General features: G+C 43.2%; 1 protein-coding gene and 1 non-coding gene across 2 annotated transcripts; both read left to right on the top strand.

Moving 5' to 3' along the window:
- Positions 1-448: 448 nt before the first annotated feature.
- On the top strand, positions 449-3,343 carry LOC125545820 (phosphatidylinositol transfer protein 3-like). The gene is made up of 5 exons (XM_048709855.1): positions 449-724; positions 1,439-1,697; positions 2,130-2,166; positions 2,256-2,472; positions 2,650-3,343. The coding sequence occupies exons 1-5, from the start codon at positions 623-625 to the stop codon at positions 2,758-2,760; spliced, it is 726 nt and encodes a 241-aa protein (XP_048565812.1). The 5' UTR covers positions 449-622; the 3' UTR covers positions 2,761-3,343.
- TRNAK-UUU lies at positions 3,335-3,406 on the top strand. The gene has a single exon. It is a non-coding gene; the product is annotated as a tRNA-Lys (tRNA).
- The last annotated feature ends 10,459 nt before the right edge of the window (positions 3,407-13,865 follow it).

A 13,865-nucleotide genomic window follows, 5' to 3' on the forward strand; every position in this document is an offset into this window, starting at 1 on the left:
CTCTATTAGAGATATATTTATCATGTGTTTTAAGGAGCAAAATTCCTAAACTTTGCCATGTGTTCATGGAAAATTCCTAAATTTGACATCTGTTCAAAGAAAAAAAAATCCCCAACTTTGCCATGTGCCCATTACAAAATTCCAACAAAATCCCCCTCATATTTCGTCGATCATTATTTTTTATGCTTCATTTTTTTTTCTTGTAGAGGTTGGATCTGTGCTTTCCATGCTTATTTGAGCCGATAAAATTCATCCTCCGTCGAAAAAGACGCTACAACGAGATGGAAGTTTTGTGGACACCAGTCCGTCCAATAGCAGCCGGCCTACCAGAAGTCAACACTTGCGTACTCCACGGAAAAGGGAACGCAGTCAAATGCAACCCACGCCACGACGAGGAGAAGGAACGAAGAACCATTGCACCACTCCCATCTCCGCATCTCGCTTATATTCCACCCGGCCAAACAATAAGTAACACCTAGCCAATCACGTGGCGTCTATACAGCTAGCTTCTCTGCAGTCAGGGAGACCAGAGAGGCAGAGACTCCTCCGTCCCGCGCTCCACAAGTACTCACAGAGTCAGAGTACCAGTAAGAAGGACGGGACCGGGGAGGAGAGGAGATCGATGGCGAGCAGCGTGGGAGGAGAGGGGGACGCAGGGGAAGGGGAGTGGCTCAAGGTCGCCGAGCTGAGGGCCATGGCGGAAGCCCAGGACCCGCATGTCAAGGTACGCTCCTTCATCTTCGGTAGCTCCGTCGATAATAAACACTCGTTCTCCTTCGTCGTCTTCCTTTCGCGGGACGTCTCACGGTGGTCGATCTGATTCTGCAACCAGCCGAAAATCCCCGTCCCCGGCCCTGTTCTTGTTGTTTCTTTTGCCCGGCCGGTCGATCCAACTCAACTGTTCTTCATGACCATGGGGATGCTGCCGTTTCCTTGCTGTTCCTAGTCTGCCACTCTGGCCTTCTCCTGGCCTTTGGGAGCAGAACACAAACAACAGACTGTATTACTGTAGTATTTTATGGCCGGTAACATGTCACTCTAATTGCCCAGTGATGCGTACAGTGCTACTGACGCTGTCACCAGTCACCAGATAACATCTTGTTAGCAGTTGGTTGTATGGAAAAATCAATTGATTAAGCTAGCTGATGGAGATTCTTCCTAACAAATTGCTCGTTGACCGAATAAGCAAATACTCCAGCACAAGTGATGGGAACGGGTGCACCTCTCTCTAGCTAGCAAAGGCAAAGTCGTGGCCACGTGAAGCATGGCCACGATAATTATTCGAGCAAGGATATAGTATTACAACGGATCGAATATGCCCGAATCACCAGCGCACATGGCGCGTGCAGCTAGAACATCTCAGCAGTAATTTAATTGATTCAGTTCAGTAATTCAATGATCCACCGGACCGAACATAGACTGATCACGACGCGTGCAGGAGGTGGACAACCTGACGCTCCGGAGGTTCCTGCGGGCGCGCGGCCATGTCGTCGGCAAGGCCTCGGCGATGCTGCTCAAGTTCGTGGCGTGGAGGCGGGAGGCCGTGCCCGGCGGCGTCATGCCGGCGGAGCTGGTGCGGACGGAGCTGTCGCACGAGATGACCTACATGGCCGGCACCGACCGCGCCGGCCGCCCCGTCATGCTCGCCTTCCCCGCCAAGCACTTCTCGGCCACCCGCGACATGGCCGGCTTCAAGCGTACGTTCACATCTCACCTTCACTCTCATGATTGAAGTTTAGACTTGCAGGTGGGCTGAATCAACTGGTCAAAACAGACTCTATTACTATGAGACCCAATTGATTCCTCCAATCCTAGTTAATTGAAGTTTAGACTTATCCAAAGTCAAACTTCTGGATGTTTGACAAAAATTATATTTTAAAATGCGCTAATACCTATAACATCCAATAAGAAAGTACAAAAACATGTTTTGTGATGGAACTATAACAGAATAATGTAATATTGTAGACATTGATATATATATTTCAATAAACTTGATCAAAGTTGTTTAAACCTTAACTTAGGACAAAGCTAAATATTTACTTTTTTGAAGAATGAAACCATGACATGATGTATTCAATACAAAAACATTTGGAGCGCCCATTGATATAATTTTCTTCTCCTTCCTACAGGCTATATTGTCTACTTGTTCGACGCCATGTGTGCCAGGTAGCGCGTTCATTACCACACCCACATGTCTGTTGATCAGCATGATTTGTGGCAGAGTTTAGCATGACATTGGAATCGAATTGTTGTAGGATCCCTAGAGGGCAGGAGAAGTTTCTGTGCGTCGTGGATCTAAAGGGGTGGGGGTACGCCAACTGCGACGTCCGCGCCTACATCGCGGCCATCGAGATCCTGCAGAGCTACTACCCGGAGAGGCTGGGCAAGGCGCTGATGATCCATGTGCCCTACCTGTTCATGAAGGCGTGGAAGGTGGTTCAGCCCTTCATCGACGCCAACACCAGGGACAAGGTAATTAACCTCGCTGCCCAAGAAGATACCAGTGGTTCATGCATGTTTCTCGTCTCTGTTGTCGATTATTTTTCTTGTGTTTTGGAGCATGTTTACCGGTTGAGCTGGCTGATGAATGTTTGCTGAGAAGTCAAATCCTGGCTAATTGCATTGCGTCGTCTCGATTGACCGGTGCAGTTCGTGTTCGTGGACGACAAGAGCTTGGAGGAGACGCTGCGGCGGGAGATGGAGGACGGCCAGCTCCCGGAGATGTACGGCGGGAAGATGCCCATCGTTCCCCTCGCGTAGAGTGAGGAGGGGCACGGAAGAGGAATGGATGTACCTGAAACAAACTAACCATGTGTGCGATGTCGATGTAACCAGGGGAGGGAGACGACCGCAGCTTGCTCTCGCTCTCTTGCAGCGCTGTGACTGCTTCGTACGTGTGGCCAGCCCAGCCGGTGCTAACGTCGACGGATCAATAATACGGAAGAACTCTATGGTATATTATATCTTTTATTATCTTTGCTACTCCAGTAGACTACTAGTAGGGGGTAGAATATCTTTGCTAGTGGCAGCGTGTTGCCATCCTTTGTCACTGTTTGAGACCTGGTGTCGTTACCAGAAGACCTGTATGCGTGTTTGGTTTCGTTTTCTATGAAAATGGAGCCCGGGGTGCTCCCCTTTGATCGAAAAAAGAACTCTATGGTACTTAGTGTTAGGTATATATCAATATATGGGATTATGTCTGGTCACGTGAAGATACCACCTTTTGTGCTGTATCACATATCTGTGGGTCTATGCTTCTCTCGTGTAGTTGTGATGAACAAATGGGAAACTTGTTTATGTTTATGTACTATATGGAATAAATTCAATCACATTAGCCGTCCTAGCTCAGTGGTAGAGCGCGTGGCTTTTAACCACGTGGCCGTGGGTTCGATCCCCACGGACGGCGTTTTCATGTTCTTGGCACACAAACATTTTACTTTTTTTTTGAGAAATACACAAACATTTTTTACTGAAGCGGCAACTTCTTTTTGGCCCACAACATTTAACCAAACCATAAATTTGATGCATTCTACTTTTTGGCTCACAACATTTAACCAAACTACAAATTTAGTAAAAGCATCTTTATGTAAGTATACATGCAACCACGAGTCAAACCATAAATTTGGTGCATTCTACTTTTTGGCCCACAACATTTAACCAAACCATAAATATTTGTGTGCATTCTACTTTTTGGCCCACAACATTTGACCAAACCACAAATTTAGTAGAAGCATCTTTATGTAAGTATACATGCAACCACGAGCCAAACCATAAATTTGGTGCATTCTACTTTTTGGCCCACAACATTTAACCAAACCATAAATTTAGGCCCCTCCCAATGCTCCACCTTGTACAGGTGCTAAGGTTGCCAACTAAGTAAAAAATATGATGTGGCATGCTAGTTAAGAAGAGAGAGAGAGTAGTATGGTGATCCCAGGAAGAAACAGTGCTAAGCACGTGCACCTAGGTGGAAGCATGATTCTAAGTGTACAACGAATTAAATGTACGAAGCTTAGCACCCAAAAGCTTAGCACCTTTGCATTGTGGACTTAAGTTGTTAAGGCATTTAATATACTTAGCAGCTCATCTAAGCACCTTTGCATTAGGGGAGGTCTTAGTAGAAGTATACATGCAACCACGAGCCAAACCATAAATTTGATGCATTCTACTTTTTGGCCCACAACATTTAACCAAACCACAACATTTTACTAAACCACAAATTTAGTAGAAGCATCTTTATGTAAGTATACATGCAACCACGAGCTTGGAGACGAGCTAGCTCTTACCCTGAAATTAATGATTCAAATTTGGGGGTTGACTATCTAGGAAAAAAATAAACCGTTTGTCCCCTTACTAGGCAATTCCCCATGTCCCAACCTTTGAAACTTAACCCCGGCCTCCTTTGGTTTGGAGGAATTTCATAGGAATTCTAGAGGATAGGATTCTTATAGGATTTTTTCCATTAGAGCCCTTTGGTTCATAGGAATAGATTTCTACTCCTATATAGGATTGGTTCCTATCCTCCATATTTTATAGAAAAATAAAAATGAGCCTAGACTCAATGAAAAAATTCTTTTGGTGTCAACCAAATGACATCTCATTTTCTATTCCTACTCATAGGATTTGGGATACATGCCATCTCATTTGCTACAAAATTCCTATTCCTATGATAATCCTATCCTATAAACCAAAAGAGGCCTAAACAGTTAGTAATCTTACTAAGTCAAGAAGGAGGCGAGGAGGGGGCGAGTAAACTGCATGTTGGTCGAGGATGCAAGTCGCTGGCCTCGTGGCCAGGTCAGACGCCAACCTCTGTCACCTAGTCCTTGGGTTCAGCACCTCGCCCGCAATTGATCACAATTCCCTACGTCGCACATCTTTGGGAAACGAAGAGACGAGGAGCGGCAGCGATCAACCGGTTGTATTTCCTCTCGTCCACAAAAGTTGTTTTGGTCGTAAGTTAACTGGGTTGGGCTATGAGCATGTGACTGCTGAAGGAGACTCACACACTTTTGCTCGGGTAAAGCACGATACAAAGCAGGTTTAACCCATTGTGACGGGGTTATCCTTATTGTTGTAGAGCCAGCGAGCCCGAGCAAGTGCCTAGGCCATTGGCTAAAGGGAACCTGGCTTCAGCCCTTACGACTGCCGATAGTCTGTGAACTCATCGTGATTTCAAGCTCCTTTTTGTGACCATGCCACTTTAATCATCGGGGCAAAACAGGTTTAATGTCAAGACACAATGAAAAGTAGAAGGGGATACAACAAATTGTATGGTGTGTAATAACATGCTTCAATGGGCCAAACAACAAACCGGGTCTTTTGGAACATTCTCAAAAAAACAAAAATGATTAATATGATTATGACACTGATGAACATTTTTCTAATAATTCAGGTTAACCATCTCTGTAAGCAAAGTGTACACAGGAAAAAGCTTCAGCCTCAATAAAAAATGTATTAAGATGTAAATGTCTCTACATATAGGATCGACTGAAAATGTATAAAGATGTAAATCTATATATAGGCTCAACCAGGCTCTATGTAACTTAACCAAATGTAGGACATGCGCATTACCTTGGTTAGCTGAGAAAACTGAAGGGCGCATGAACTTGGTCAGCCACACATGTGCCTCACAATTAATAAAAGTGGTTGGTCCCCTACATGTGTCCAGCTCTTGATTACTTTAAGGGCGTTCATGCAAGAATGCTTTCGGCAGAGATTGCATGCTTCATCCATCCTGCCTTCCATACTTTTTTACTTCTATTTTTCAATCTATTGCATCTTTTGAACATAACGTTCAATTTCTATACCATTTGCATATTCGTGTTCCTTTCAACGAGGACTTTGAACCAGGACCACTCTTAAATGCATTTTTCACAAGTTTTAGCATTTTACCAAGTTTCAAATATTAAAAGTTGATAATTGTATTAATATTATTTTTGCAAGTTTTAGCAAGTTCCATTTCGCTCTTAGGGTTTACTGTTTAGGGCCTAGGACTTAGGGTTTAAGTTTTAATCTGTGTAACTTGGTGAATGTCTCTTCGCTCTTATCAAGTTTTAAAGGTTGAAACTTGGTGAAAAATTTAAAACTTGTCAAAACATATTCAAAGTGGTCATGTTTCAAAGCCCTCATCACAAGGAACATGAATATACATGTGAGACAAAATTTGAACATTTGGTTCGAAAGATATAATAGATTCAAACATGGAAGTCATAAGAAAAACACATGGGAGGTGGGGTGAGTGGAGCATGCAATCTCATGCAAAAGCATGCATGCATATCCCCTAACGTAAGCAAGGGCTTAAGCCATGCAGGGGACCAACCAACTTTTTGAATCACAAAGTAGATAGGCGGTCCACAATTAGCACTCGTTCAAAGTAAGTTGAGATTCAAACAATTCCCGTAAGCTAGTAAGTCAATCAAAGCTATAAACTCTATTTGTTAGTTTCAGGAGACTAGTACATATTTCTATAATATATCTATATTATTATTTGGTATTTACCAATTTTAGACTAAGCATAAATTCATTTGGAAAGAAAAGGGGAATCCCCTGAAATAAAGGATTTTTACTACATTGCCCCAAAAAGAAGAGTCATTTTTCTATACTACTATTAAACAATCAAACCAGAACTTTTCTACGTGCACCCAACAATTAATCCCACAACCCCGCACGAACCAATCAGCACCGCACGATTAGACTCACAATTCTAAATTTAACAGCCATCATTGATCTAATACCTCTATTGTGTGCACGTAGCAATTTTCTATGGCTGACCGTGCTCCAGCAGGGGAGGAATATTCGAACCCGCGTGCACCCTGTCCTGTATCCTATTCACGTTACGAATTAAAGGCTAAAATTAAGGGCTTGCTGTTTTAGATAGGTGAGAGGACTAATGCATGTACCTTCCAAAACACACGTCGCCTCGCATCCCATGCCCCGCGCCGGCATCCTCCATGCGTCTCATCGTCGAAGTCGGAGACGTGCCGCGCCTGGCAGCGTCCGGCGGCCGAAGGGGGAGGCGTGCCGCGCCCAGCCACCGCTGCAACCCCAATCACCGCACTAAAATCACGCCGCGTCCTGCCCCTTGTCCTCTCTCCTATCAGATGTTCGCGCGGCTGGGACACCGCTCGAGGATGCCGCCGGCGCAGGAATTCGTCCGCCACAGAAGCTGCAAAAACGGGGTCACCAGCCACCATCACGGCCTCCCTCCCCGCCATTCTCACGCGCACCTTCATCGCGTCGCTGTCGAGGCCGGAACTGCTGTTGCCCCCTCTACGTCATCTGAATCCTTCCAAGGTAGACCACTTGGGTTTTCTTTCACAGCTCACTGCCGAATCGATGTTGTTAATTTATCTTGCATTTCAGCCTCCTTGGCATTATCGTTTGTATTTACAGCATGAACATGATTTAGATGCTCAGGTTCAAGTTGCATTCTTGGGTGAGCTGTAGATTTTGTTTCAGTGCGAGACAGTTTTTTTCTTTCATTTTTATTTTGCTCCTCATTCCGTCTAGCTAGCATAGGATTACACCACCGATCATGCTTATCAGGATTTGCTGCACAACATGGTGCCCGCACATGCCTGCATATTTGTTGGAATTTGTGTCAAAAACTGATATACTATAAGGCATACTCCCTACTAACATGCTACTTGGTAATCACAAGATATATACCTATTCTCCATTCCTTTTTTGCTTCAGTTCTAGAAGAATAATTTTTTACCTTCTGTTACAATTTTAAGTGAGGAATTGTTCTCCCAAAGTTGAGTGATATACGTAAATATAAGATGTGGAATTACCTGACGCCCTTGTCTTCACTACTATATTTTTCTACCACTTCACTGGCTGAGTATATTGATTTGAATGAATGTCTTCCCTTGTTTGTTGTTGGCATTTAGCTGACTTGGCTCTCTACTTGCTTGGATTGGTTGCATGTCGGAAAGGAGTATGGAGTTGAGTTCTAATTTTTACTACCACTGATCGCAATGGCGCAAGATGTTCCCTTGATAGTTTTATGTGGGTACGAGTTTCTTTTGAAAGTACATATGGCTAAATGTTGATCTTCAATGTTATTTCATGGTAACCTTTGTTCTAAGGAAAATATGCTTATTAGTACTCTTGATTATTTATGTTATTTTTGCAGGTTTTCTCTCAGCTTTGTTCTCAGCAGTGGGCTTTGCTGATGGTTTTGTCCAAAATAAGGTATTTCAACGGAAATCATATGGCATGCATGGATTAAATTTTGAACTTTGCTGCTAAATATTTGTACTAAACATGGTGTAAGTCGCTTGTCAGTTTTGCCTCATAAGCCTAGCTCTCATTGGTTGATTTTCATGACGTTGCATACATTTTACTGAGGTTATCCTCTAAAACACGATTTTTATATCTGTGATCTTTTTAGTAATGGGCACTGTAACTTAAAAATGCTGTATATTTCTGGACTCGCATGTATAGTATTTTGATGGAAACATGCATGCTTCTGTGGTATACTATGGTGGACTATCATGCTTGATGGCAAGAGGTATGCTGTTACTTGACTACACATTTATCTTCTGATGATCTTGAACAGTGTGTTTCAAAATAGATTGACATAGTAGCACACTATCTTGCCCTTCTCACTAATTCTATGGGCATAGGCTATATCTATTTTAACGGTCAGTGCAATTTACAGGTTGCATTTCACGGCATGGTGTTCTATCCTTCACTTAATTTTCAGGTTTAGCAACCTTTTTTTGCTGGTTGGTGTCAACATGGCTGAATAGGTTCTTGAGTTGCTGTACTAGAGTTTTATTTCAACTGAGATCTATAATTTTCTGATTGCTAGCTAACAAAAGTAACTTGTAAGTACCATGTCGTATTATATATGAATGTAATCTTGCTTTTTTTGTTATAATTTACTTACATTGTCAGTACGTACTTAAAGTATATGGCAAATATGAGACATGCTTGCGAATCGTCTTCTATTTTACTGATTTACTATGAAAGTATTGGTCTCCAATGTTGCGTGCGGACCAATGAGCAGCTCAATACCTTTTCAGTAGTGAATAAGGATAAATAGAATGAAGACAATAAAATACATTTCAACGGAGATGCGATAGTGTTGTACAACTGTATTTATTGCTTGGTTTTTATAAGCCCTTTCTATTTTATTATTATGCATTAGCACCTTGTAATAGAAGATATCTCACAATCAGATTTGAAGTGAGTCTACATAAGTCAAAAGATGGTTGGACATTGTTGTCCAAAACGTTATGTTTGATATACTCCACCAGAATTCATTGTTTATTTCTGGTCATATGCTCTTTTACCAATTGTTTATTCATTTTATATTATATTTATTTCCTGCTCATAGTCCGTTTCATGAGTAATATATTGTCCCTTTTCCCACTGTTGATCTAATCTTGGGTACTTTAAATGCATGTTCGTCATGGTTTACTTAGGCATGTGCAAATTGAGACGTGCGTTGCACGTGCAAGCTTACTAGTATTAAAATGATCTCAACCAAGTGTGAAACAAATCATGCAAAATGACAGGAATTGATGGCAAAATTAAAACCACTTTTTAGTAAAATCCACACGAGCCTCACGACAGAACATGTGAAAAATAGATGGCCTATGCTTTCATTGTACAAAATACACATGTTTTGTCCCGTGCTCACTTGCCTAGATAGGTTATGTCTAGCCAAATATCAACCAAAGGAAAACCTTAATTTCAAAGGGAATCTTGACTTTCCATAAAAAATTGTGTGGGAAGCCAGCGGTGTTTGAAATCCGATTTTATACAAATACCTAACAGTAAATACACCATTAGCTTAAGCATCCATCTTATTGGATCCTTCCTACCTGAAAGAATGACATCACCATAAAGTGTCCACTAGAGAAGACATTATCTGCTGAGGTATCATGATCAAAGAGGATGGTATGTCGCCTTGGGAAGCAAAGCTTTAGAGGTCTGCAGCCCACCCACCTCCCCCCTCCCCCAAAATATAGTATTACACCTATTCACAACTAGCTTTTCGCAATGCTGATAAAAAATGTCTTTCACAGTCCTGAGACTTGACCAAAACTGAGAGTCGTCGCCATGTCTACTCCTAGTACCAATAAGAGACCAATTCTTAGCATATCCATTCAGTATGAAAGATTGCCACATTCCTTGCTTGTTTCCCAGAGCTAGGAGGGCTTTGTTCATGATGTCCAAATTAGCTACACGTATGTGCCCTTGGTCTTTGGATAGACAAATTATTGTTTAGTTAACTAGGTGGTATTTCTTCATCCCCTTGACAGACAGACCTAGCCCTAAAAAGGTCACTCCTCTTCATAACTCTAACAGGAATAGGGTAAAAAAGACATCATGTACAAGCGAGTATTACTTATACGGCCTGAAAAAGGGTTAACATATCAACAATGTTTGTTAACTTGCTCTGCGAACATGAACATTTATTCTCCATCTTTTTCTTGACGCCCCTTGAGTGTTTGTAAAAATATGAATCTCTGCGTATTTCAAAGGCATGCCATCAAGTTAACAAGTAGAAATCTCTTGGTATAAATCATACTTGCTCCTAGCCTGCCCAAAAGGGAACAATTCACTCTTATGGAAATTAATGGTGAGGCTTGACATTTTCTCGATAGCACGTAAAAAAAATCATTTTTCCACTGTCCTCACCAACTCTCACCAAAAAATGGTGTCATCGGCATATTGCAAAATATTAATATATTTTCAATTATCTCTCCAAAATCCATTTTACCACACCATCATGTGTAGTCATATTCCATGATAATGGCTAAAGCATATGTTGTTAGGTCAAACAGAAGAGATAAAGATCCCCACTGTCTAAGAACTTTATAAGAATTAAAATAGGGTCCAACATCCTCATTAAAGCTCACCTCCATGTCCTATTGTTTTTAACCATTTTTTGCTACGAGCACCATTAATGTAGAAAACCATCCACCCCGCACCCATTATCGTGTCCAGGGAATACCTATGTTATTTTTTCCTGGCTATGTGTACTGTCTGGTTAGATTTTAGCGAGACCAACTATAAAATTCAGTTGGAATACATATTCATTGCTACAACACGATGTTGTCTTGTAATTGCAGTTCTTTTTTTCGCGCTAGCTCGTGAATATTCAATCGTACACGCATGCCCATGCCACATCACGTCCAGTAATATATAACCGACCGACCCGGTTATTTATGCTACACTCCATTCGTGGATTCTTGAAGCACGCACCTATTTTTTTCCCTCTCCTTTGCAACACCATTATAATAATATATAGAGCTTTTCGCACAACACTATTTTTTACACAAAAAGGAGCGAGGGACACAGATGGAGAGAAGAGAGCATGTTCAAATTTCAAAAGTTCAAAGCACCCGAAGTATATGCGCTTTAGAGAGATTAGCAGTAAAATACATCTGAAATACTTATTTGTTTTTATGGCACACCTCTGCCTCATATTTGTAGCTAACGTTGTCACACCAGCTCGTGAAAGTATAATCGCACATGTACGTCGACGCCATGACACGTCGACTAATCTACGTCTTGTTGGCCCAGTTATTAGTGGCTTGAAATATTGAATATAATAATGAAACTAATTTTAACCATTTTTTGTTGCAAAGACCATTAACGTGAAACTGAAAGTGCTAGTTATTGACTTGATGGGGGTGATGTTGGGGACCGTAGCAGAAATTCAAAATTTTCCTACGTGTCACCAAGATCTATCTACGAAGAAACCAGCAACGAGGGGAAGGAGAGTGCATCTACATACCCTTGTAGATCGCTAAGCGGAAGCGTTCAAGAGAACGGGGTTGAAGGAGTCGTACTCGTCGTGATCCAAATCACCGGAGATCCTAGTGCCGAACGGACGGCACCTCCGCGTTCAACACACGTACAGCCCGGTGACGTCTCCAGCAAGGAGAGAGGGAGAGGTTGAGGAAGACTCCATCCAGCAGCAGCACAACGGCGTGGTGGTGGTGGAGGAGCGTGGTACTCCAGCAGGACTTCGCCAAGCACCGCAAGAGACGAGGAGGGAGAGGGGTAGGGCTGCGCCAAGAAGGAGAGGAACTCGTGTGTCTTGGGCAGCCCAAACCTCAAGTATATATAGGGGGGGGGGGGGGGCTGCGCCCCCACCTAGGGTTCCCTCCCTAGGGGTGGTGGCAGCCCCCAGATCCCATCTGGGTGGCGGCCAGGTGGAGGGGGAGAGGGAGGCGCACCAGGCATGGGCCCTAAGGCCCATCTGCCCTTAGGGTTTGCCCCCCTCCTCCCCTTAGGCGCCTTGGACCCTTGTGAGGGGGGGCGCACCAGCCCACCTGGGGCTGGTCCCCTCCCACACTTGGCCCATGCAGCCCTCCGGGGCCTGTGGCCCCACTTGGTGGACCCCCGGGACCCTCCCGGTGGTCCCGGTACGTTACCGATAAACCCCGAAACTTTTCCGGTGACCAAAACAGTACTTCCCATATATAAATCTTTACCTCCGGACCATTCCGGAACTCCTCGTGACGTCCGAGATCTCATCCGGGACTCCGAACAACATTCGGTAACCACGTATATCTGTTCCTTATAACCCTAGCGTCATCGAACCTTAAGTGTGTAGACCCTACGGGTTCGGGAACCATGCAGACATGACCGAGATAACTCTCCGGTCAATAACCAACACCGGGATCTGGATACCCATGTTGGCTCCCACATGTTCTAGATGATCTCATCGGATGAACCACGATGTCAAGGACTTAATCAATCCCGTATACAATTCCCTTTGTCTAGCGGTACGATACTTGCCCGAGATTCGATCGTCGGTATCCCGATACCTTGTTCAATCTCGTTACCGGCAAGTCTCTTTACTCGTTCCCTAACACATCATCCCGTGATCAACTCCTTGATCACATTGTGCACATTATGATGATGTCCTACCGAGTGGGCCCAGAGATACCTCTCCGTTTACACGGAGTGACAAATCCCAGTCTCGATTCGTGCCAACCCAACAGACACTTTCGGAGATACCTGTAGTGTACCTTTATAGCCACCCAGTTACGTTGTGACGTTTGGCACACCCAAAGTATTCCTACGGTATCCGGGAGTTGCACAATCTCATGGTCTAAGGAAATGATACTTGACATTAGAAAAGCTTTAGCATACGAACTACACGATCTTTGTGCTAGGCTTAGGATTGGGTCTTGTCCATCACATCATTCTCCTAATGATGTGATCCCGTTATCAACGACATCCAATGTCCATGGTCAGGAAACCGTAACCATCTATTGATCAACGAGCTAGTCAACTAGAGGCTTACTAGGGACATGGTGTTGTCTATGTATCCACACACGTATCTGAGTTTCCTATCAATACAATTCTAGCATGGATAATAATCGATTATCATGAACAAGGAAATATAACAATAATCAATTTATTATTGCCTCTAGGGCATATTTCCAACAGTCTCCCACTTGCACTAGAGTCAATAATCCAGTTCACATCGATATGTGATTAACACTCAAGGTCACATCCCCATGTGACTAACACCTAAAGAGTTCTGGGTTTGATCATGTTATGCTTGTGAGAGAGGTTTCAGTCAACGGGTCTGCAACATTCAGATCCGTATGTACTTCGCAAATCTCTATGTCATCTTGTAGATGCAACTACTACACTAAATTTGGAGCCATTTCAAATAACTGTTCTACTTGGAGCTATTCTAAATTGTTGCTCCATTATACGTATCCGGTATCTCTACTCAGAGCTATCCGGATAGGTGTTAAGCTTGCATCGACGTAACTCTTTACGTCGAACTCTTTATCACCTCCATAACTGAGAAACATATCCTTATTCCTCTAAGGATAATTTAGACCGCTATCTGGTGATCTACTCCTAGATCACCT

Source organism: Triticum urartu, chromosome 3 (assembly GCF_003073215.2).
Source record: "Triticum urartu cultivar G1812 chromosome 3, Tu2.1, whole genome shotgun sequence".
NCBI classification, from domain to species: domain Eukaryota; kingdom Viridiplantae; phylum Streptophyta; class Magnoliopsida; order Poales; family Poaceae; genus Triticum; species Triticum urartu.

Bases quoted from the DNA above. Each gene is read 5' to 3' on its own strand.
- LOC125545820 (XM_048709855.1), top strand. From the start codon at position 623: ATGGCGAGCAGCGTGGGAGGAGAGGGGGACGCAGGGGAAGGGGAGTGG. The intron at 2,167-2,255 runs GTAGCGCGTTCA...GAATTGTTGTAG, and splicing joins TTCGACGCCATGTGTGCCAG to GATCCCTAGAGGGCAGGAGA. The intron at 2,473-2,649 runs GTAATTAACCTC...TGACCGGTGCAG, and splicing joins ACGCCAACACCAGGGACAAG to TTCGTGTTCGTGGACGACAA.